The 22,780-nt window shown below is 43.1% G+C and overlaps 1 protein-coding gene across 1 annotated transcript in view; it reads right to left on the bottom strand.

Annotated features, from left to right (window-relative positions):
- Positions 1-22,780, bottom strand: part of mei4 (meiosis-specific, MEI4 homolog (S. cerevisiae)) — a 49,003-nt gene that overhangs the window by 7,153 nt on the left and 19,070 nt on the right. The window contains exon 4 of the mRNA XM_026233934.1: positions 3,166-3,297. Coding sequence (XP_026089719.1) covers positions 3,166-3,297 — 132 coding nt within the window. The remainder of the gene's footprint in view (positions 1-3,165; positions 3,298-22,780) is intronic.

The raw sequence follows: 22,780 nt of genomic DNA, 5'->3' as shown, positions 1-22,780 counted from the left end.
ACTATGCCGACTATGGGAGAGTGTCTCCCGGGAGGAGCCGCTGGTTTCTCCCTCGAGATCCCCACCTTCTACCAAGCTGCCTGTGATCGTTGAGGGTCGTCTCCTGGCCGTTGCAACACAGGGGGATCAGGCACATCCCTCCCCGAATTCTGAGGCACCTCCCACACCCATCAGTCTCCACAAGCAAGGGAGACGGTTCTCGTGGGAATCTGCCTCGGAATCCTCAGCGTCAGAGTCAACCCTGCTCGAGACTGAACTTCCCCAACCAGTCACAGACCCAGCTGCGGCCTCTGCACCGCGACCAAGGAGAAAGAGGAGGAAGAGGGGTTCTTCCGGTCCTCCGTCTCTGTCTGATCCCGAGCCAGCCGCAGTGAGCGCTGATCCCGAGCCAGCCGCAGTGAGCGCTGATCCTGAACCAGCAACAGAGAGAACTGTGTCTGAGTCAGCAGTCGTGAGTGCTGAGGAGAGAGACGCGGCCGACTCTGCTGCTGAAGCAGTGTTGCAGTCTGTTTTGGCTCGTCAAGAGATGCCAGTTGTCATTGCTGCCAAGACCCTGTCAGAATATTTGTCTCGCCTAATCCAGATCCTAGAAGTCCCTGCCAGACCTGTCTTGTCCCCAGACCTCGTTCCTAGAGCCGCAGTGAGTGCTGATTCCGAGCCAGCAGCAGTGAGCGTGGTTCCAGAGCCAGTTTCTGTCCACGCCGATGTAGGGTCCAGAGATGTTGTTGAGTGTCCAGAGGTCACTCCTGTCATGTCCACAGATGTTGTCAAGTGTCCAGAAGATGTTGTCAAGTGGCCACCGATCACTCCTGTCATGTCCACAGATGTTGTCATGTGTCCAGAAGATGTTGTCAAGTGTACAGCGATCATTCCTGTCATGTCCACCGATGTGGTCAAGTGTCCAGAGACCACTCCCCACTAGGGCTGCACGATGTGTTGTTTAAGCATCAATATCGCGATGTACAAATCCACGATAGTCACATCGCAGGATGTGCGATGTAGGCTGTCGTAGTTGATCCATTATTCATTAACTGTATGGGCCAAAGAGCGCGCGCGAGAGAGAAAGCGCGAGCGTGCGGCCAGCGACACACTAGATGCATGGTGCAAGCGTCTCAGCTGCGTGGCGTGTCCGTTTTTAATTCAGCTCCCATGTTAACAGGTTAAAGCTTGCAGACTGCCTGCGTGAGATGCGCGTCTCAGGCGCGGCGGAAAACACGTGCATGCTAGAAATAGAGCCGATGCCTATTTATATTGCACCTGTCACCGGCCTGAGAGAGAGAGCCCCGGCCCCGCTCAATGTCTTCAAACAACACGAGCGCTGTCTTGCTCTCTCTCCCTCGCGCATATTAATCAATTGACACCATGGTGTCGATGTTTAAATCATTTAAAATGAGAATGTAAGTGTGCTCACTCCATTTTTGTTTGTAAGAAATGTTTTTTTATTTCATATCGCAATATATAATCGCAGAAAAATAAAATATCGCGATGTACATTTTTCCCAATATCATGCAGCCCTACTCCCCACCCTATACCACCCAGACCTGCCCAGACCCCTCATCGTCAGCCTTCGTCCCATCCACCTAAGACTCCTGCCATATCCACCCACCCTGGACTTCCCCCAATGAGCTTTGTTGTCCCCTTTTTCCTATAATAAACCCTGTGTGTAGTGCATCCTGTCTGCGCCTGAGTTCATCCCAAACCTCCACGTGACACACACATACAGTTAAAGGGGGGGTGAAATGCTCGTTTTCACTCAATATCCTGTTAATCTTGAGTACCTATAGTATAGTACTGCATCCTTCATAACTCCAAAAAGTCTTTATTTTTATTTTATTTATAAGTGAAAGATAGTCTGTACCGATTTTTCCCGGAAAAACACGAGCGCCTAGAGGCGTGACGTGTGGGCGGAGCTAAAGAATCACGAGCGCCAGTAGGCTTTTGAGTTGAGAGCATGTGGAAGCTGTGAAACAGATCCAGAGGCTGAAATTTAACAAGAGCAGCATCAGCAAAGGCGATATGCTATGTGGTATGAACTGAAACTGTATATATTTGCTTAGCGGTTTTGGAAAATGACTAAGTTCCACTTTATGTCGTCTTTTTTTTTTTTTTTTTTAAGCTGTACATGTGGAAAGTGCAGTTTGATGACAACATTGCATGTTGTTTACTTGATGTGCTTACGCGCTGATAGCTAAATTAACAACACAGAGATATTTGAAGCAGTTTTACTCACCGCATGTGGTTCCAACACACAATCGTGACCCTTTTCCGTTGGGACTGCATTATCCTTAAGAAATAAACGACGTGCAATCCGAAATGCAGGGAACAAACAAAAACACTTGCAAAACCCCGTTGATGCTCTGTAAAAATAAACTCCATCCACTGGTCCCTTAATGCTGTTTCTCTTTTGGTAATCTGTGCAGGGTTGTCTTGCCCTGGCAACCAAAAACACACTTCTTTTGTGACTTTTCGCGACGCTCTCGCTCTGATCAGGCTGTGCTCAGCCTCTCTCTGCTCTGCTATATGGGAGCGCGCGCTCTTCTGCCACTCAGGACCCATATAAGGAAATTCTGATCCATCTAACGTCACACAGAGCCATTCTCGAAAAAAACTTTCCGAAACTTGTGACAAACCGGAAGAGGTTTTTTTGGAACAAAAATACTCCTTCAAACGTACAACTTAATTTTTGAAACTTTGTCCATGTTTAGCATGGGAATCCAACTCTTTAACAGTGTAAAAAATTCAGTATGCATGAAATAGCATTTCACCCCCCCTTTAACTTTGATTTTTGCATTTCAAACGGAGCTGATCATTCCCTAAATTTATGAAAATGTACTCACAAAGATATTTGTTAAAATATACCTGAGACTATCTGTAAGTGGAAGCAAGCATGACTACAGCTACAAGCCATTACCGCTTCCTTAATATTTTGGCACTTTGAAATTCTTTAGTTTTTGTTGAGCTACCTGGAGTTTAATTAACGGGTAAAAACACGTTTGGTGCCCAAACTAAAAAATAAATCTTAAAATCTTTCATTCTGGACGTCAAGTTCACCACCGTTACAACATTACACCAACAACACACTTTGTTTTCAATCTATTAGGATAAGGAAGTCCCTCAATAGGAACATTTTTTCTTTGGTAAAAGGTGTAGTGTTGTGTAACCTACCTCACAGGCATCCCAAAGCTGCTGTGCCAGCTGAATGATCAGAGACATTAGGAGTTGAACAAATGCAGTTCTCACAGTGGGACTTCCTCCCAGAGCCAGCAGGCACTCGGACAGCACGTCATTGACTGAGAACTAAGCAGAAGGAGACCAAATGTCAGATTGATCTGCCTCTCTCCAGAATATACAGTAATGAAACTGACTTGGTTTGTGAACTCTCCAGAACAAAACATAATATAATCATTCAATTTATAATAAAGTAGACTGTGAACACTGGATATACAGTTTTTCAATAAAATAAAATAAATACAGTAAATGAAAAACATTCTTAATCCATATACAGGGGAGACTTGCTGTCGTTTCCATTAGCATATTAGACATTTTAAAATTAAAAATTGTGCATCCCTAGTTGTCATTGTTGTATCAGATTATCTAAATTACATTAGCTATAGTTATATAGCTGATGTCTGTTAATAGCCAACAATCTTTCATTTACATGCTTGGGTCATGAAAAGATTAATCTCCTATTTTGCCATATGATGATGTAACTCTGCCATAGCAACACCTAACTTAATCACTTGCATTTTATATCTTATAAACTTGATTCATTTTCATTTATGGTTTTCATTTAGGGTAAATGTACCCACTAAGCCCACAAAAATCTAAGTTAAGTTGTTTTCATACAGGTGCATCAATAAATTAGAATGTTGTGGAAAAGTTAATTTATTTCAGTAATTCAACTCAAATTGTGAAACTCGTGTATTAAATTCAATGCACACAGACTGAAGTAGTTTAAGTCTTTGATTATTTTAATTGCAATGATTTTGGCTCATATTTAAACTGGTTAAATGAACAAATCTCAACAAATTAGAATATGGTGACATGCCAGTCAAATAATCAACTCAAAACACCTGCAAAGGTTTCCTGAGCCTTCAAAATTGCCTCTCAGTTTCACTACACAATCATGGGGAAGACTGCTGTTGTCCAGAAGACAAATCATTGACCCCCTTCACAAGGAGGGTAAGACACAAACATTCATTCCCAAAGAAACTGGCTGTTCACAGAGTGCTGTATCCAAGCATGTTAACAGAAAGTTGAGTGGAAAGAAAAAATGTGGAATACAAAAAATGCACAACCAACTGAGAGAACCGCAGCCTTATGTGGATTGTCAAGCAAGATAAATTCAAGAATTTGAGTGAACTTCACAAGGAATGGAACGAGGCTGGGGTCAAGGCATACAGACATGTAAGGGAATTTGGCCACAGTTGTGGTATTCCTCTTTTTAAGCCACTCCTGAACCACACACAATGTCAGAGGCATCTTACCTGAGCTAAGTAGAAGAAAAACTGGACTGTTGCCCAGTGGTCCAAAGTCCTCTTTTCAGATGAGAACAAGTTTTGCATTTCATTTGGAAACCAAGGTCCTAGAGTCTGTAGGAAGGGTGGAGAAGCTCACAGCAAAGTTGCTTAAAGTCCAATGTTAAGTTTACAGTCTGTGATGATTTGGAATGCAATTTCATCTGCTAGTGTTGGTCCTTTTGCGTTTTATGAAAACCACAGTCACTGCACCTGTTTACCAAGAACTTTTGGAGCACTTCATGCTTTCTTCTGTTGACGAGCTTTTTGAAGATGCGGATTTCATTTTCCACCAGGATTTGACACCTCAAATCAGAAAAAATCACCTGCTCTGTGTGAAAGCAACCACGTCCCGGAATTGATTACCGAATTGAACCCGGGTCGGGGACCTAGTAACATTGCGGTAATCGATCCGGAACGAGCGCTGTGTGAACAAAAGCCAGATCTAATTCCGTATCGAAGTGATGACGCGCGTTATCGCGTGACTCTTTTACTGGCTGTTTTGAAGGAAGATCAACATTCGCGCTGAAAACATATGTGCAAACTGTAATGAAGCAGAGATCAGTTAGTTCCTCACTTTCCGCACTGATGCCGAGATCGTTTGCTTGCTTCAGTTAAAGTATAACATTACATTACACGTCACGCGCTGATGTCACGTGTCGTTACGGGATCTTCAAGGGTTGTGTGTGAAAGCACGCACATATACCGGGTCATCACTGGCAGTGTGAAAGTGCCAAATCTAGCGACCAGGGAACAATTACAGGAACACTTTACCCCTGTATTTGCCGGAATGGCAGTGTGAAAGGGGCTAAAGAAACCTGGGATTCCACCTCGGGAGTGCCACAAACTGAACACCTCCATGCCACGCTGAACTGAGGCAGTAATTAGAGCAAAAGGAGCCCCTACCAAGTATTGAGTACATGTAGAGTAAATTAACATACTTTCCAGAAGCCCAACAATTCACTAAAAATGTGTGTTTCTTATGAAGTATTGTAATTCGAGTTTAATTGAATTGGTGGGGTTTTGTTAAATTTGAGCCACAATCATCAACATTAAAAGAACCAATGACTTAAACTACTTCAGTCTGTGTGCAATTAAATTTAATACACAAGTTTCAAAATTTTTTGAAATAAATCCAAATTTATTGAGATGCACCTATAGATATAAACATAAGAAAAATAATTTGTTAAAATGCAAGATTTCACTCTCATTTGATGTTTCCTTTTTTATAATTAGTTTTAAAATATAAAATTAAAATATTTTATGAATAAAGTCAGAAGTCAGGCATGGGCTTAATGTACTTTCTAAATAAGCCCACATCATGACTGATTCACAAAAATATTAAAATGCATTGATTTTAAATAAGTAAAACATCAATATATTTAATTTGAGCAAAGGATTAATTTTATTTTATTTTTTTACTAATGTTTGCTAGCACTAATCACCTTCACCAATAACATTCAACATGAAAAGCATACAGTATGCAAAGCAGAACATTTTGTGAATAAGAAATGCAACCTTTTGGAATTATGACTATTTTGTTATTTTGGTTACTGAGCTGATTTTATTGTTTTAAGTTTCTGTTTGTATAGGTTCTACTTCCTTGTGGTTTTTCAAGTACCCTCTAGGTTTTCCCTGCAAAGGATAAACATGCGCTCAACATCTTCAATCAAATTATACACATTAGCAGTAGCTAAATAGGGTGTAATTTGTAGGCCTCTCCGTAATAAGTTATTTAAGGTAAAAGGTTAAAAAGAACTGTTAATAAACACTTTCACTCAGAAAATTGATCAATGTTTGTAATTGGAGGGATTTCTCATTGAAAAACATCAAGTGGGCTTAAATGGTTCCACAGTGAATATTGAAACAGATAAGGTGGGCTTAAACGGTACCCCAGTGAGTAATGGTGACAAAAGAATGATTTCCTTTAAAAATGAAAAATGTTTACAAAAATCTGCAAAGTACTTAAATATATTGTGGTTTATGCATCATAGTCATTTTCACTGTACCCACATTAAGAAAATGTAATTTATTTATTTTTTTTAAATCAAGGTAAGCGGGCTATAATTTGCATGTGTTTTGTGATACTGTACCATTTAAGCACACATTTAAAAACAGTTAATTCATCATATTATGCTTTACATCATTTATGATGCATTTATTTGTAAAAAAATTAAAAAATACAAATTGTTTGTAGTTCACATGCTTAATTTGTTGGCAGTCTATCGTTCACTAATGGTTTGACCTTGAGATTAGCTGTGTGGTTTGTAGATTTTTTCTTTCTAAATTAATGTGAAAATCATCTTGTTTACTCACTTACAAAAAAAATATATATTGATTTAAATTTTCTAAGACACTTTTTGTTTATAAAAGTCATATGCTAGTAGGCGTCAACTATCATGAATATCATTGGGATTTACACCTGAGAAGACAAAGACCCGCATAATGAGCTGCATAATTTCGCCTATCTTTCATTAATTCTTTTTTCCGGTGGATCGTCTCATTCTGTTTGTGACACTGTACCCTGCAAAACCATGCCGTTTTTTCACTACCAAGACGCAGTTTCTGACCGTGAGTTATTCCATAACGGACACAAACAGTTCTGTCGCTGAAGGATTGAAACGTAAACAAAGGAATTATGATCCATATTATAACGTTATTGCTTCGTTGGACTAAATGTGTTTCATGAGATGTCGTTCAGTGGACCCTTACTTTCCTAACTAAACCGGGTTTACAGCTGTGGATGTGTTTATGACTCGTTATTTAGATTTGCTTAGATCTTTATAATGATACATAGATTGTCAAGATTAAATTTGTCCCGTTTCTTTTAATCTATTCATAAACACTGACACTTGCAAGTTGAAAGGCGTTGAGGACGAGGACGTTGTAACAGTCACTGTCTGTCACATCATTTACTTGTCCTCATGGAGAGTGCTATGTTCATCCCATCCACTAGGTGACACCAGTAGCGTCTATACCTTGTGTATAAAAGAGGAAGTAGAAGAGTAAGAGGTAGCTTCAGTTTGAGTAACCACATGGTTAATGGCTGTTCTCTTAAACAAACCTGGCTTGAGAAACTTTTGTTTGCTGCTCAGCTAGGATCTTTTACATGGAACTAACATTGCTTCGAGTGCTGGAATGAGAATTTGCTGGGGTGCTTAGGACAAAGCAACTGCCCAAGGATTGTATTCCAAGCCTCCCGGACTACAAACAGAAGAACAAATACTTCCATCCATCAATACCCACCATTTGCAGATAAGACTGTTCATTCTTAAGACTGCTCACTTGATCAACTTCATTATTCATCAATATCTTTATGGGACATTTCACACTTATTCACTCACACCATTCTTTTTATGTGATTTATTTTGTGTTTGAGTTTGTTTGTTTGTTTGGTGTTTAGGGTGCAGTGTTCATGTAAAAATTCAATATATGCTGAGAAAAGATTTGCCTTTCTTGTTTTTTTTATTTTCGTTGATATACGTATACCCTGAACACAGAATCCAATAGGATAGAATGCAAGATTGATTCCCCCTCATTCTTCTGTATCAGGCCTGGTTTAAAATAGCTGGGACAGTTATAGAGTGGCGCCCAAACAGGGACAATTTGCTAATCAAGTGTTCAGAGTCTATGGTTTTATGTTGGTTTATCATTTGTTTTTTTGTTCTGTTTTAGTTATGTCAGATACATCACAAGGTGCGGAAGATGAGTACGAACCCAATCCTGATTTCACTGCCGGTCCTTTTGTCACCAGAAGAGATCCACGACCTGTGCAAGAACTCATTCATACTTTCAGTGACTTGTATCTCAACTCTGATGAAGATAATGATTCTAACATTCATCTTGATGTTACATTTCCTCCACCTCCTCCTCCTGATGAAGTAGTTCCTGAAATTCACCCTTCAACACAATTTATGGATTCCTTGACCAACCGTATAACAGCTTTGGAAGGTGAAGTTCAAGCATGCACCCAAAAAGTGAGTCAATGTTGTTCATATTCTGAGTTTAAGGACCAGTGTCAGAAGTTGGAGGAAAAGTTGAACTACAAGATTGAAAGGGAATGTGAGAGAGTCAAAAAAGTACTTGAGCTTAGTATAGCTGATTTGGGAAAGTCTATGGTGGATTGTTTGAAGAGGAGAGATGTACAAATTGACACTAAGCTTAAGTCATATGCTCATGTCATGTCTACTCCAGTTTCCCTTCCTTTGCTCACACCAGCCTTGCCAAAAGACTCTACTAGATCACGTACTGAGCAGCTTCATCATCGTACTCACAACCTACCAGATACCACATCAACTGCTCCGTATGTACCTCCGGTAAAGGTTGAATTCCCACAATTTGGGGCAGATGAAGACAATGATCCAATTTCCTTTGTTGAACGTTGTGAAGAATATTTTGCACTCAGACCACTCACTGACTCAGAAATATTAGCTTCGCTTACTTCAGTGTTAAAGGGGACTGCTAAACACTGGTGGCTAGCAGAGAGAAGACACATTTTCACTTGGGACCAGTTTAAACAAGATTTCCTGCATGCTTTCTTGACTGATGACTATGAAGCTGAATCCGCCAAACGTTTGCTGGAGAGGAAACAAGGTCCAAAAGAACCAATTAGAGACTTTGCATACCATTATCGTGCCTTATGTTTAAGATGGAAGAAGGAGATGTCTGAGAAGGAGATCGTACAGTCCATTTTGAGAAATTGCAATCCCCGACTCGCAAGTTTGTTAAGGGGCACTGTAAAAGAGGTGAGTGAATTAGTAAGAGTGGGCACGCAAATTGAGAGGGATTTTGAAGAAGCCAAGAGGTATTGGAATCAGGCCAATACTGAAATGCAGAAGCGCAAGAACCAAACTGACAGAGATACCATCACAAGTCCAATCCCTCACATGCAAGTGTTCTGCAGTCTGTTCCTAATGCCAACATGTTGAACTTGAAGTTTCTCGTCCTGCCAATGTTGATCCGAGGGAGATATTTTCAAGCTATGATGGATACGGGAAGTTCACTGACTCTAATAAAAGAATCCTGTTGGAGACAGTTGAGTCGCAAAGAACAGCTGAATTCTAGTCATGGTCAGACCTTCAAACAAGCTAATGGCCAAGTGTTATCAGCTTTGGGGATGTGGAACTGTGAATGTGAAGTGCAAGGAAGGAGGTATGATTTGACTTTGTATGTAATGAAGGACAAAGATCTCACTGTACCTATCATCTTGGGTATGGATTCTTTGATGTCTACGGGAATCAACTTGAATTTTCATAAAGCCCAATATACCTTACCTACCTCAAATCACTGCCAAGAAGACACATTCCCATTCATGTCATCCAATTCTTCCAATGCATTGATATCTTTCTATCTTGCCTTGCCCACACCAGAAGAGTCACCTGAAACGCAAACATTTATCCATCAACTTGTCACCAGGGCAGACACATCTCCAGAATACAGGTCACAGCTCAAGCATCTGATGAGAGAATGGCCCACTGTTTGTACCAACGAAATAGGACACACGGATGTAGTCAAACATCGCGTTATAACCACCAGTGAAGTACCTATCCTTAAGAGACCTTACAGAGTATCACCTGAGAAACAGCAATTCATCGAACAAGAAATCAAGGTAATGCTGGACAAAAACATCATTAGGCCTTCACTTTCTCCATGGGCTGCTCCGGTGGTCCTGGTACCGAAGAAAGGAGGTGGTCAGAGATTCTGTGTCGACTTTAGAGGTTTGAATTCAAAGACGTACTTGGACGGTTATCCCATGCCAGATACATGAAATCCTCGAGTCTTTGCATGGAGCAGCCATCTTTAGTACCCTCGACCTCAAAAGCGGATACTGGCAAGTTGAGATGGAGCCAGAGAGTATCCCTAAAACTGCTTTTACTACAGCGTCTGGATTATATGAATTTCTTCGTTTACCTTTCGGCCTTAAAAACGCTGCAGCCACATTTCAGCAACTTATGGAGTTTGTGTTGAAAGACGTGAGGGGTAAGAGTTGTTTCGTATATATAGATGATGTCGTGGTTTACTCCAAGTCAGAGGAAGAACATCTAGCCCATCTAGGAGAAGTATTCCAGTGTCTGAGTCGGGCAGGTCTCACTCTAAACCTCCAAAAGTGCAATATAATGCAGAAATCCTTGAAGTTTTTGGGACATGTAATTTCAGCAGAAGGAATTAAAACTGACCCTGCTAAAGTTGAAGCGGTAGCCACATTTCCTGTTCCCAAATCACTGAAAGAGGTGCAACGTTTCTTAGGTCTAGCAGGATGGTACCACAGGTTTATCCCTCAATTTTCTGAGAAAGCGGCCCCCCTGCATTCCTTGAAAAGGAAAGGAGCTACTTGGACTTGGACAGCGGAGTGTGAACGTTCTTTTGAATTGATCAAGCATGAATTGACCAGTGCCCCAGTTTTAATTGCCCCAGATTTTTCAAAGCCTTTTAGAGTCCAGACTGACGCGAGTGACCTTGGTTTGGGAGCCGTCCTTACCCAAGACATAGATGAGGTGGAACATGTCATTGCTTATGCCTCACGTCTTTTGCAAGGAGCTGAGAAGTCATATTCGGTTTCGGAGAAAGAGTGCTGTGCAGTGATATGGGCAGTTGAAAAATGGAGGCCGTATTTGGAGGGACGACGTTTCGAGGTGATCACTGATCACGCTGCTCTAACCTGGGTGTTTAACCATCCAAAACCATCTTCACGTCTGACCCGCTGGTCCATTCGCCTGCAAGACTTTGATTTCACTGTCAAGTATCGAAAGGGTCAATGTAACATCGTACCTGATACCTTATCACGCAGTTTCCTAGATATCTCACCACCTACTATGCTGGCACAGGTAAAATCCCAAGATTCATCAACCACTTTTTCTTCATTTCCTGTTGAATGGACAGACATTGCAAAAGCCCAACAGGAAGATGCAGGCAGCCAAGAGATCATCGAAAAAACCAAAACATCTTCTGATCCTGATCCCACACGCATTCATTTCCTGTTGAAAAATGGATTTCTATTCCGCAGCATGCCACAAGGACCGGGAGGGCCCAAACTTCAAATAGTCATACCTCCCAGCTTAAGACAAGATTTTCTTAACTATGCACACAACAACCCTCTAAGCGGACATCTTGGCAGACTTAAAACTCTGCTAAGACTTGTGGACATTTGCTACTGGCCCACTATGCGCTCCGATGTGTGGAAACATTGTAAGGAGTGTCAAGTATGTCAACAACACAAGCCATCCGTTTCAAAACTTGCTGGCTATATGCAGTCTACGCCAGTAGTTGAACCCGGACATATGCTGGGAGTTGATCTCATGGGACCCTTTCCCAGAAGTGCTAAGCAGAATGAACATCTCTTAGTAATTGTGGACTACTGCTCAAAATGGGTGGAGTTTTTCCCTTTACGTGTTGCAAAAGCTCCACAGATTGCACGTATCCTGGTGGAGGAGATCTTCACTAGATGGAGTACCCCAGTGTATCTGGTGTCTGACAGAGGAACTCAGTTCACCTCACAATTAATCTGTCAAGTCTGCAAGCAATGGAGTGTCGTTCAAAAGCTAGCCACGACTGCACACCCTCAAACAAACCTCACAGAACGGGTCAACCGTACTCTAAAAACCATGATTGCCTCGTGTGTTCAAGACTACCACCGCCATTGGGATAGATGGTTGGCAGAGTTCCGTTTTGCCATCAACACGGCATGGCAAGAGAGTACAGGATTCACTCCGGCAGAAGTCATGCTGGGTCGAAAGTTAAAGGGTCCTTTAGAAAGGGCAATTCTCAAATCACCTGACCCCGATAACCCAGCATACCCAATTCTGGAGAAGTACAAAGAGCTGATCCAGACTGTACAAAGGAATGTAGCACGAGCCCAAGGGAAACAACGTCATTACTACAACCTACGAAGGCGACCAGCTCACTTCCAAGTTGGAGACTGGGTTTGGGTTCGTACTCATCCTCAATCACGGGCTAGTGATGGTTTTATGGCCAAGCTTGCGGCAAAATGGAAAGGTCCTGCTAGAGTGATCAAATGTCTGGGTCCTGTAAATTACTCTGTGTCCTTTGTTGATGATCCTGATCATGTAGATTCTTTTCATGTTCAAAACTTAAAGCCATTTCATGGTATTGTGCAAACCCTTTCTAATTAAGGGAGGGAATATGTAACAGTCACTGTCTGTCACATCATTTACTTGTCCTCATGGAGAGTGCTATGTTCATCCCATCCACTAGGTGACACCAGTAGCGTCTATACCTTGTGTATAAAAGAGGAAGTAGAAGAGTAAGAGGTAGCTTCAGTTTGAGTAACCACATGGTTAATGGCTGTTCTCTTAAACAAACCTGGCTTGAGAAACTTTTGTTTGCTGCTCAGCTAGGATCTTTTACATGGAACTAACATTGCTTCGAGTGCTGGAATGAGAATTTGCTGGGGTGCTTAGGACAAAGCAACTGCCCAAGGATTGTATTCCAAGACTCCCGGACTACAAACAGAAGAACAAATACTTCCATCCATCAATACCCACCATTTGCAGATAAGACTGTTCATTCTTAAGACTGCTCACTTGATCAACTTCATTATTCATCAATATCTTTATGGGACATTTCACACTTATTCACTCACACCATTCCTTTTATGTGATTTATTTTGTGTTTGAGTTTGTTTGTTTGTTTGGTGTTTAGGGTGCAGTGTTCATGTAAAAATTCAATATATGCTGAGAAAAGATTTGCCTTTCTTGTTTTTTTATTTTCGTTGATATACGTATACCCTGAACACAGAATCCAATAGGATAGAATGCAAGATTGATTCCCCCTCATTCTTCTGTATCAGGCCTGGTTTAAAATAGCTGGGACAGTTATAACGTCTTTGTGCTGGCTAAGATGTTAAAACGGCACCACAAAACTCTTTACGACAAATACAAAGTCAAATCTGGATGTCAACCAAAACAAAAAAAATATTTGTGATGCCTTTGCCAATGTGACACCTTACCAGAAAGGCTCTCAACGACAGAAAGAAATAACAGACACAATGACGTTTCATATCGCTAAAGATATGTCGCCATTAAATACCATCGCCAAAGAGGGATTTAAGAAAATTATCTTTTTCCAAGTTGCGCTAAAAGAGCTGTATGAAAAATGCAAATCTAAGATTGAAGGAGAACTGTCGCACGTGGAATTCTATGCAGCTACAACAGACTTGTGGTCCAGCAGGACAAAGGAGCCCTACATGAGTCTACATGAGTCCATTTCATCACAGAGGACTTCGAGCTAAAAAGTCGCTGTTTGCAGACTGCATTTTTCCTGGAAAGCCAGACAGCCGAGAATATCGCAGAGGCCTTGAGAGAAGCGGTGTCCACTTGGGGCTTAGATGAGATATGTCAAGTCTGTATAACAACAGATAATGCAGCTAACATGGTGAAAGCTGCCGATCTAAAAAGTGGACCAGGCTACAGTGCTTCGGCCACAGACTGCATCTTGCAGTTGGTGAGTAATGACCATGATCTTTATCCTAAATAAATATACATTTTACTCCGCTGTTTTACTTAATAACCTGTCCTGAACCTGACAAAACTTGTAAAAAGAATTTGTTGCATGTGTATACGTAGAGCTCTAAAACGTAAGAAAAAAATACAGACACTAAACATTTAATTTTAAACAACTTATTATTGAATCAGTGGCAAAAAAAAAGTTTTATGAGCACATTTATAGGAGCTCTTTACCAAAACGCGATAACTCCATTGTCACGCCCCAGGGCTGATCTGTCTGTTTTTTCCCCATAGTGTGCGTTTACACTTACCATGTGCTTCTGTGTCACCGTGGTGCCCGTCTCCGCCCTCTTGTTTCATTATTATCTTGTTATTGGTCACCATCACCTGCTCTGCATTATGATAATCACTCCTTCTCTATTTAGTCTCCTCATGTGTGCTGTCTGTTGTCAGATCGTCGAGTTGTTAGTTGTTGATAGTCCATGTTTTAACTTTATCCACATCTCTTGTCGAGTTGTTAGTTGTTGATAGTCCATGTCTCAACTTTATCCACATCTCTTGTTTAGCCTGCACAGAGATCGTGCCCGTTTTGTTTTCATCCTCTAGTTTTGTTTTTTCCCACTTCCTCCTGCTTTCAGGCAGCGCTACTCTCCCACCTTCCGTGTTAGAGCTCATCGATCGCTGTCACTCCTCTTCTTTGCCGCGCCGCAGCGCACCACCAGTTCCCCGCCTCCCTGTCAGTTTATCCGGGCATTGCATCAGAGGATTTCCAAGTGGAATTCGTCCAGGAGGCCCTTTTGGATCTGCTCCAGACTGCCCTGTTCCTGGATAGTTTTTGTTTGTTAATTCTTATTTTTATTTTTTCTGTCCTTTTGAAATTAAGCCCATCTAATAAACTGACCTTTTGAGCACCTGCAAATGAGTCCCAGTCTCGCCCTTGACAGAACGATCTGACCACCATGGACTCAGCAGGTGCAGATCCCCTCAGATCAGCCGTCACCCAGCAGGGCATTCTCTTGGGCCAACATGCCTCCCAGCTAACATCCACGTCCCGGGAGATTGAGTTCCTTAATGCCAAGTTGTCGGAGCTGACTGCCCAGCTCCAGGAACTTCGGAGACCGACATCTGCAAGATCGGAGGACCCCACTAGCCTTTCCTCTACCCGTCATGATCCTGAGCCTCATGCCAACAACCCACCTCCCTATGATGGGAACCCTACCTCCTGCAGAGCCTTCCTGTCTCAGTGCTCCCTAGTCTCAGTGCTCCTCCAGCCCCGCCGGTATGCCCAGGAAGAGACTAAGGTGGCTTATGTTCTAACCCTCCTCACAGGCAGGGCCCGTGACTGGGGAACTTCAGTGTGGGAGGCCCGGGCTTCCTTTTGTGCCTCTTTTGAGGCTTTTCGACAGGAGATGGTCAAATTATTCGACCATTCTGCTCGGGGTGATGAGGCAGCAGCCCAGCTGGCACGGCTACGGCAAGGAGGCCGTTCAGTGACTGAGTTTGCCATTGAATTCAAGACCTTAGCAGCGGCCTGTGACTGGAATGAGGGGGTTTGCAGAGCTGTGTTCCGTGCTGGACTAGACGAGGAGATCCAAGACAAGATCGCCACCCAAGAGCTTCCACGCAGTTTCGATTATCTGGTCGACCTGGCCCTCTGAGTTGAGAGCCGCCTTCGCCTTCGTCACCAACAATTGACTGCTCGCACTTCTTGGAGGGTGGGTGAAATGACCAGCGAATCCACCCCGGTCCTGCCTCTGCCATCTCCTGCTGACCCTGAACCCATGCAGGTGGGACGTCTGGGTCTTACTCCTCAGCAGAAGCAAGAGAGACTCACCCGGGGCTTATGTCTCTACTGTGGGAGGGCCGGACACTTCGTCGGAAAATGCCCGCTAAAAGCCAAGGCCCATCAGTAGCTAGGGGGATTCTGGTGGCCACATCTCCGCTTAATTTCCCCCACTCCTCCCGCACACTACTTCCCGTGGGTGTCCAGTTTGGAGGTTCTAGTCACTCCTGTTCAGCCCTGGTGGATTCTGGGGCTGGTGGTAGTTTCCTGGACACGGCACTGGCCAAGCAGAGGGGAATTCCCGCCATTCCCCTCTCTACTCCTATCTCTGTTCGGTCTCTGGATGATTCCCCTATCACTACCATCACTCACCTCACCCCTCCTGTAAGTCTTATCGTTTCTGGCAATCACCATGATATAACCGAGCTGTGTCCCTGCCTCCTCACTGGCCTTATGATTGTGCCTTCAACCTCCTCCCAGGCACTTCTCCGCCCAGGGTTCGGTTATATTCCCTGTCTGGTCCAGGAAGAGAGGCTATGGACAAATATATTCATGAGTCCCTTGATGCCGGTCTCATACGTCCCTCCTCGTCTCCTGCTGGCACAGGGTTTTTCTTTGTTAAGAAGAAGGATGGCTCCTTGCGCCCTTGTATTGATTACAGATGTTTGAATGACATTACCATTAAGAATAGGTACCCCCTGCCCTTAATGTCATCTGCCTTTGAACTTTTGCAGGGAGCCAAGGTCTTCAGTAAGTTGGACCTCCGTAATGCTTATCACCTGGTTTCGGATTCGAGAGGGGGATGAGTGGAAGACAGCATTCATCACTCCTTCGGGACATTATGAGTACCGGGTGCTACCCTTTGGCCTGACAAATGCCCCAGCTGTCTTCCAGGCCCTGGTTAATGACGTGTTGCGAGACATGGTTAACAAGTTTGTCTTTGTGTACCTAGATGACATTCTTATTTTTTCTCCTTCACTTCAGGTACACACCCAACACGTGCGCCAGGTGCTTCAACGGCTGCTGGAGAACCAGCTATATGTTAAAGAGGAGAAGTGCGTTTTCCACTCCAAGTCAGTTCCCTTCCTGGGCTATATCATTTCGGCGGAGGGAATCAAAGCTGATCCCGCTAAGGTAAGGGCCGTAGCCGAGTGGCCACCTCCAGACTCACGAAAGGCACTGCAGCGGTTTCTGGGATTTGCCAACTTCTACAGGCGCTTCATCAGAAACTTTAGTCAGGTTGCTGCACCCTTGACAGCTCTTACCTCCACTAAGGTACCGTTTAGGTGGAATTTGAAGGCTCAGGAGGCCTTTAATGACCTAAAGTCCCGATTCATTTCTGCTCCTGTTCTTTCATTTCCAGACCCTGAACGTCAGTTTATTGTGGAGGTGGATGCTTCTGAGATTGGAGTAGGTGCGGTCCTTTCTCAGAGATCCCCCAGAGATGGGAAGGTACATCCCTGTGCCTACTACTCTCACCGCCTGAGCCCAGCAGAACGGAATTATGACGTAGGGAACCGGGAACTGTTGGCGGTCAGACTGGCCTTAGGTGAGTGGCGTCACTGGTTGGAGGGGTCAGCACAGCCCTTCTTGGTTTGGACGGACCATAAGAACTTGGAATACGTCCGTTCGGCCAAGAGGGTGAGTTCATGCCAGGCCCTGGAGTCCTCCAGTGGGGGCATTCATCCAAGTTAGTCTGTCATCCTGGGGTTCGGAGATCTCTGGCTGCCATCCGCCAGTGATTTTGGTGGCCATCCATGGCCCAGGACGTCAGGCAGTTTGTGTTTGCCTGCCCAATTTGCGCCCAGAACAAGAGTTCTAATCAGCCTCCTGTTGGTCTGCTACACCCCTTACCCATCCCCTCCCGCCCCTGGTCACACATAGCCCTTGACTTTGTCACTGCCATTTCATCCCCCTTCCCAAACTGCCTTCAGCTAAGGAGACCTCTCAAGTGGTGGTTGACCACATCTTCCGGATTCATGGCCTTCCGGTGGACGTGGTTTCTGATAGGGGGCCACAGTTTGTCTCCCGGTTCTGGAAGGAGTTCTGTCGACAGATCGGGGCCTCTATGAGTCTGTCGTCAGGTTTTCACCTTCAGACCAATGGGCAGTCCGAGCGGGCAAACCAGGTTCTGGAACAAGCTTTCCGCTGCCTGACATGCCATAATCCGAGTTCTTGGAGCCAACAGTTATCCTGGATTGAATATGCCCATAACTCCTTGCCAGTGGCGGCCACAGGTATGTCTCCATTCCAGTGCTCCATTGGTTTTCAACCTCCTATGTTCCCCTCAGGAGCCCGATGCTGCTGTTCCGTCTGCCTTAGCCTTCGTCCGCAGGTGTCGCCGCACCTGGAGGAGGGCTGAGGAAACCTTGGCTCGGGTTTCCAGACGAACCAAAGCAGCGGCTGACCGTCACCGTATTTCTGCTCCCCGCTATGTATGTGGTCAGAGAGTATGGCTGTCTACCAAGGACCTTCCTCTCTGGGTGGCTTCTCGCAAGTAAGCCCCCAGGTTCATGGGGCCATATCAGATCACCAAGGTATTGAGTCCGGTGGCGGTAAAGCTCAAGTTACCTCCCATACTTGGTCGGGTACACCCAGTCTTTCTAACCCATCTGCTACTAACCCTCCCCCTCCCCCTCTCTGTCTAGTGGATGGTTCCCCAGCCTTCACTGTCAGGAGGTTGCTGGATGTCAGACGTCGAGGTTGGGGATTTCAGTATCTGGTGGACTGGGAGGGATATGGTCCGGATGAGAGGAGTTGGGTCCCGGCTCGGGATATTCTGGATCGGTCGCTGATCGAGGACTTCAACCGGCAGCGTGGTGGTACCTTCCCTGGAGCGCCAGGGGGCGCTCCTGGGGAGGGGGGTAATGTCACGCCCCCGGGCTGATCTGTCTGTTTTCCCCATAGTGTGTGTTTACACTTACCATGTGCTTCTGTGTCACCGTGGTGCCCGTCTCCGCCCTCTTGTTTCATTATTATCTTGTTATTGGTCACCATCACCTGCTCTGCATTATGATAATCACTCCTTCTCTATTTAGTCTCATCATGTGTGCTGTCTGTTGTCAGATCGTCGAGTTATTCTCGTCCATGTCTCAACTTTATCCACATCTCTTGTTTAGCCTGCACAGAGATTGTGCCCGTTTTGTTTTCATCCTCTAGTTTTGTTTTTTCCCACTTCCTCCTGCTTTCAGGCAGCACTACTCTCCAGCCTTCCGTGTTAGAGCTCACCGATCACTGTCACTCCTCTTCTTCGCCGCGCCGCAGCGCGCCACCAGTTCCCCGCCTCAACAGCGCCCCCGTCTCCCTGTCAGTTTATCCGGGCATTGCATCAGAGGATTTCCAAGTGGAATTCGTCCAGGAGGCTCTTTTGGATCTGCTCCAGACTGCCCTGTTCCTGGATTTGTTTTTTTTCTTATTTTTATTTTTTCTGTCCTTTTGAAATTAAGCCCATCTAATAAACTGACCTTTTGAGCACCTGCAACTGAGTCCCAGTCTCGCCCTTGACATCCATTTGAATAGTTTTCAGGGAATTTTTTTTTTTTACCTAGACCCACACATTTTGTGAATATTCAACTTATCCTGTTAAAATTTGTTTTTTTTTTTGTTTTTGCTCAGCCTGAACATGTTGAATAATGATTATTAAATCAAACAACTGTATTGTTGTTGACAGATTCAAAGTTAATTTTTAAAAAAAAAAAAAAAAGTCTTGTCTTTGTTTTTTTCCTCATAAATCCGAACATGAAAAATAAATGTTACGTGACAGTTCTCCGTAACAAACGCGACCGCCCTGAAAGCGGCACTAAAACTTTTTTTTTTTAATAATAAAAAAAAAAAAAAAAAAAAAAAAAAAGAGCGAAAAGTGAAAGAGCTCAATTCAGCACCGCGGTTTTCAGGGCGCGAGCAGAGATGCATGTCAAAGCCTTCTTGCTTTTGTACAGACAACAAATACATACAAAATGTGTCAAAATACCCATCTTGGAAAGTGTGTTTGAAAAAGTCTGTGGTTATGTCTTTAGTGAAAGTAAAGAGTTGAGAAAGAAATCAGATGTGTATCATTATAATGGATGTCTCTTAAAGTGACCGCACCTAATTTACTAGCTCTGCTGTCAGTGTCTTTAATGTATGAAAATGAAGGTAAATCACTCACTGCTCTTGACTGAATTACTTTGTAGTTTTAACCAGAATTTATCCACAGAATTTATTTCGCCTAAGCAGCAGTGCTTCGCCTGTGCTTCCCCACAATATAGTCCCAAGTCAATATCTGCCTAGGAAATCGCCTAGTGTTAATCTGGATCGCTATTTGTACTCGTTGTGAATACGCAGGCCACAAGAAGTAATTAGGTGGGTTTTTTTATTTATTTTTTTTTTCACTTTTACTCAGGCCATGCTAGCTGGCAACAAAGGATTCCATTCATTGTGCTAAGCTAAGCTAACGCCGACCCTGTCAAACTAAAACAATGCATGCACTGACACAAAAATGCATTTGCCCACCTATCTAAATGTAGGAAATAATGTGAATAAGCCCTATTTCAAAAAACGGTGGAGTGTTCCTTTAAGTGTTTCTTTCTTTATTTGCTAATGCAACCTTTTCACACCACAGCCTGGACAAAATTGAGCATTGCTTGCTTGGTAATTGTTCAACAAAGTATTGATAGTTGCGTAAATATTGACATACTGACAGCTGTCTGAAGTTTTGGATGATTCCATTGGTGGTAAAAAAAACGGCATGGTTTTGTAACGTACAGTGTCAGAAACAGAATGAGACAATCCATAAAAAAAAGGTGAAATATAGGCAGAAGATTGTTTATTTGAATTCTGGCGCTCTCTCGTGAAGGCTTGTGACGCACTCTGACACACCTGTCATCTGATGGAGGCGAAACTTAGCGATCGCCTTTTTCTTTATTGGTTTTATTTGTCAACATTTTTCAACATTTTTTTTATGTTGAATGTGCGAGTATCTGTATGATTACCTTCTGTTTGAGCGCAAATCAGCTCGCTTTTACTGTGTAATCACAGCTATCAATGTGAACGCTGTCTATATGAATAGAGTGTGATTTTTTACTTTATGGCTTATCTCTATGATTACCATCCCTATTACTGGCCATCAGCACATGATAATTGACTATATGAACAGAAATCATTTTAAATGCTGCATTTCTAGCAATCTCATGATGTTCTGTAATTGGCATAAAAAGTTAAATCTTTATTTTTCTCACTCAAATTATTCTTATTGTATTTTTCTAGTGCTTAAATAAATCACTTATATGATGTCCAAGTTTCTGTCTATCGTTTTATAATTGAAAAACTATGCAGTGGTATGTTTAATGACTAAAATAATTTGTAGAATCCTTCAATACAGTTAGTAAAAAAAAATTATATTTGGGGGGTGGGGCGGATAGACAGTCTCAGAAAAATGGTTGCAGGAATCAAATTTTTCATGGTAGCTTCTTCAGATCTTAAATATAAACTCAAGAAACATTTGACTTTCAACCAGGTCTCTGAACCGGTTCAAGGAATGAAAACGAAAAAAGGAAACAAATAAAATTTTGACAGGAACAGAACCAGAAACCAAAACAAAATCTAATTTTATAGATTAGCTTCACGCTGAATCACACATGCGCAGTATCATCAGCTCCTCGTTTCTCGAATCGGACGCGTCTGACAGAAACAGTTCTTGACTCGTGAATGAGTCAATCTTTCGTTCATTATCTGGCTCGGCTCGGTGTTCATCTTCAGTTCTCTCTTTACAGCAGTTCAGTCAGTGTACAGTTTGAGTACATGAATTACTCCGGGATATTGGTTTGTTTTAACTCAGAGGGAGTGTCAGCCACATTAAAAAAGTTAACAGCTTAAGTAATTTGTGGATTAATGCATATTGGAGACGAGAACTGTTTAAAACGATTCAGTTCGATTTGGTGAACTGGTTTAATAAGACCCGGTTACATCGAGTGATTTGTTCATGAACAGGATATCACAAACTGCTTTGTTTTGAACTCTCTCACAACAGACCGGAAGAAGAGAACATGCTGAATAAAGTTGTAGTTTTTGCTATTTTTGGACCAAAATGTATTTTCGATGCTTCAACAAATTCTTACTGACCCTCTGATGTCACATGGACTACTTTGATGATGTTTTTCTTACCTTTCTGGACATGGACAGTATACCGTACACACAGCTTCAATGGAGGGACTGAGAGCTGTCAGACTAAATCTAAAATATCTTAAACTGTGTTCTGGAGATAAATTTACACGTTTGGAATGACATGAAGGTGAGTTATTAATGACTAGAGCCCGACCGATATATTGGCCGGCCGATATGAGCTAATTGCATTTAAATCGGCATCGGCATTTATAACGGCCAATGAAACATGAGAAACGGAGTCTCATGCTTCACTCATGTTATGAGTGTTGCATAGTTTGCCCACCAGAGGGCGGTCTGCAACTCCAGAGTTGACAACAGCGCCAGAAATTCACTACAGAAGAAAGCGATCAGCCAAGCCACCCAGGTGAGTCTGTCGTTCGTCATGTGAAATGATTGTAGATTTAGTTCATACACTGTATCTAAAAACGGTGTGGTAGTTCTAGCTAACGGTCCTATCATTATCACTTCTAAATATTCTGCAACATCACTTACAGCCGCTAATGCATTGCTATATTAGATTAGCCACAAAGCTAATACCATGTTTATCAGTGGAAGAGCGCGAACGTTAATAAGAGGTCAAACTATAATGTTGGCATTTAACTTATTCTTATTCTATTGCGGTGTGTTTCCCACATAGTGACCGCATAATGGTCCTTTCACACAGGACGCGGTATGCACGGCGCTTGCCCGCTGGGTTTAGCGTTGCCCTTCAGATACAACGCGATTTGCGCTGCGCTATGGCGTTGGTGGAGTTTTAAAAACTTTTAGCGGGAGCTCTTTCATAGTCTGTTGTTCCTCCTTTCGGTCAGCAGCAAACATGTATCTGTCCCGTTGTAAGAAGCGAGCGATAGCGCTAGTCCTGCTGATGAGAATTAAGA

Source organism: Carassius auratus, chromosome 45 (assembly GCF_003368295.1).
Source record: "Carassius auratus strain Wakin chromosome 45, ASM336829v1, whole genome shotgun sequence".
Taxonomy (NCBI): Eukaryota; Metazoa; Chordata; class Actinopteri; order Cypriniformes; family Cyprinidae; genus Carassius; species Carassius auratus.
This window is presented reverse-complemented; position numbering and strand designations above follow the sequence as displayed.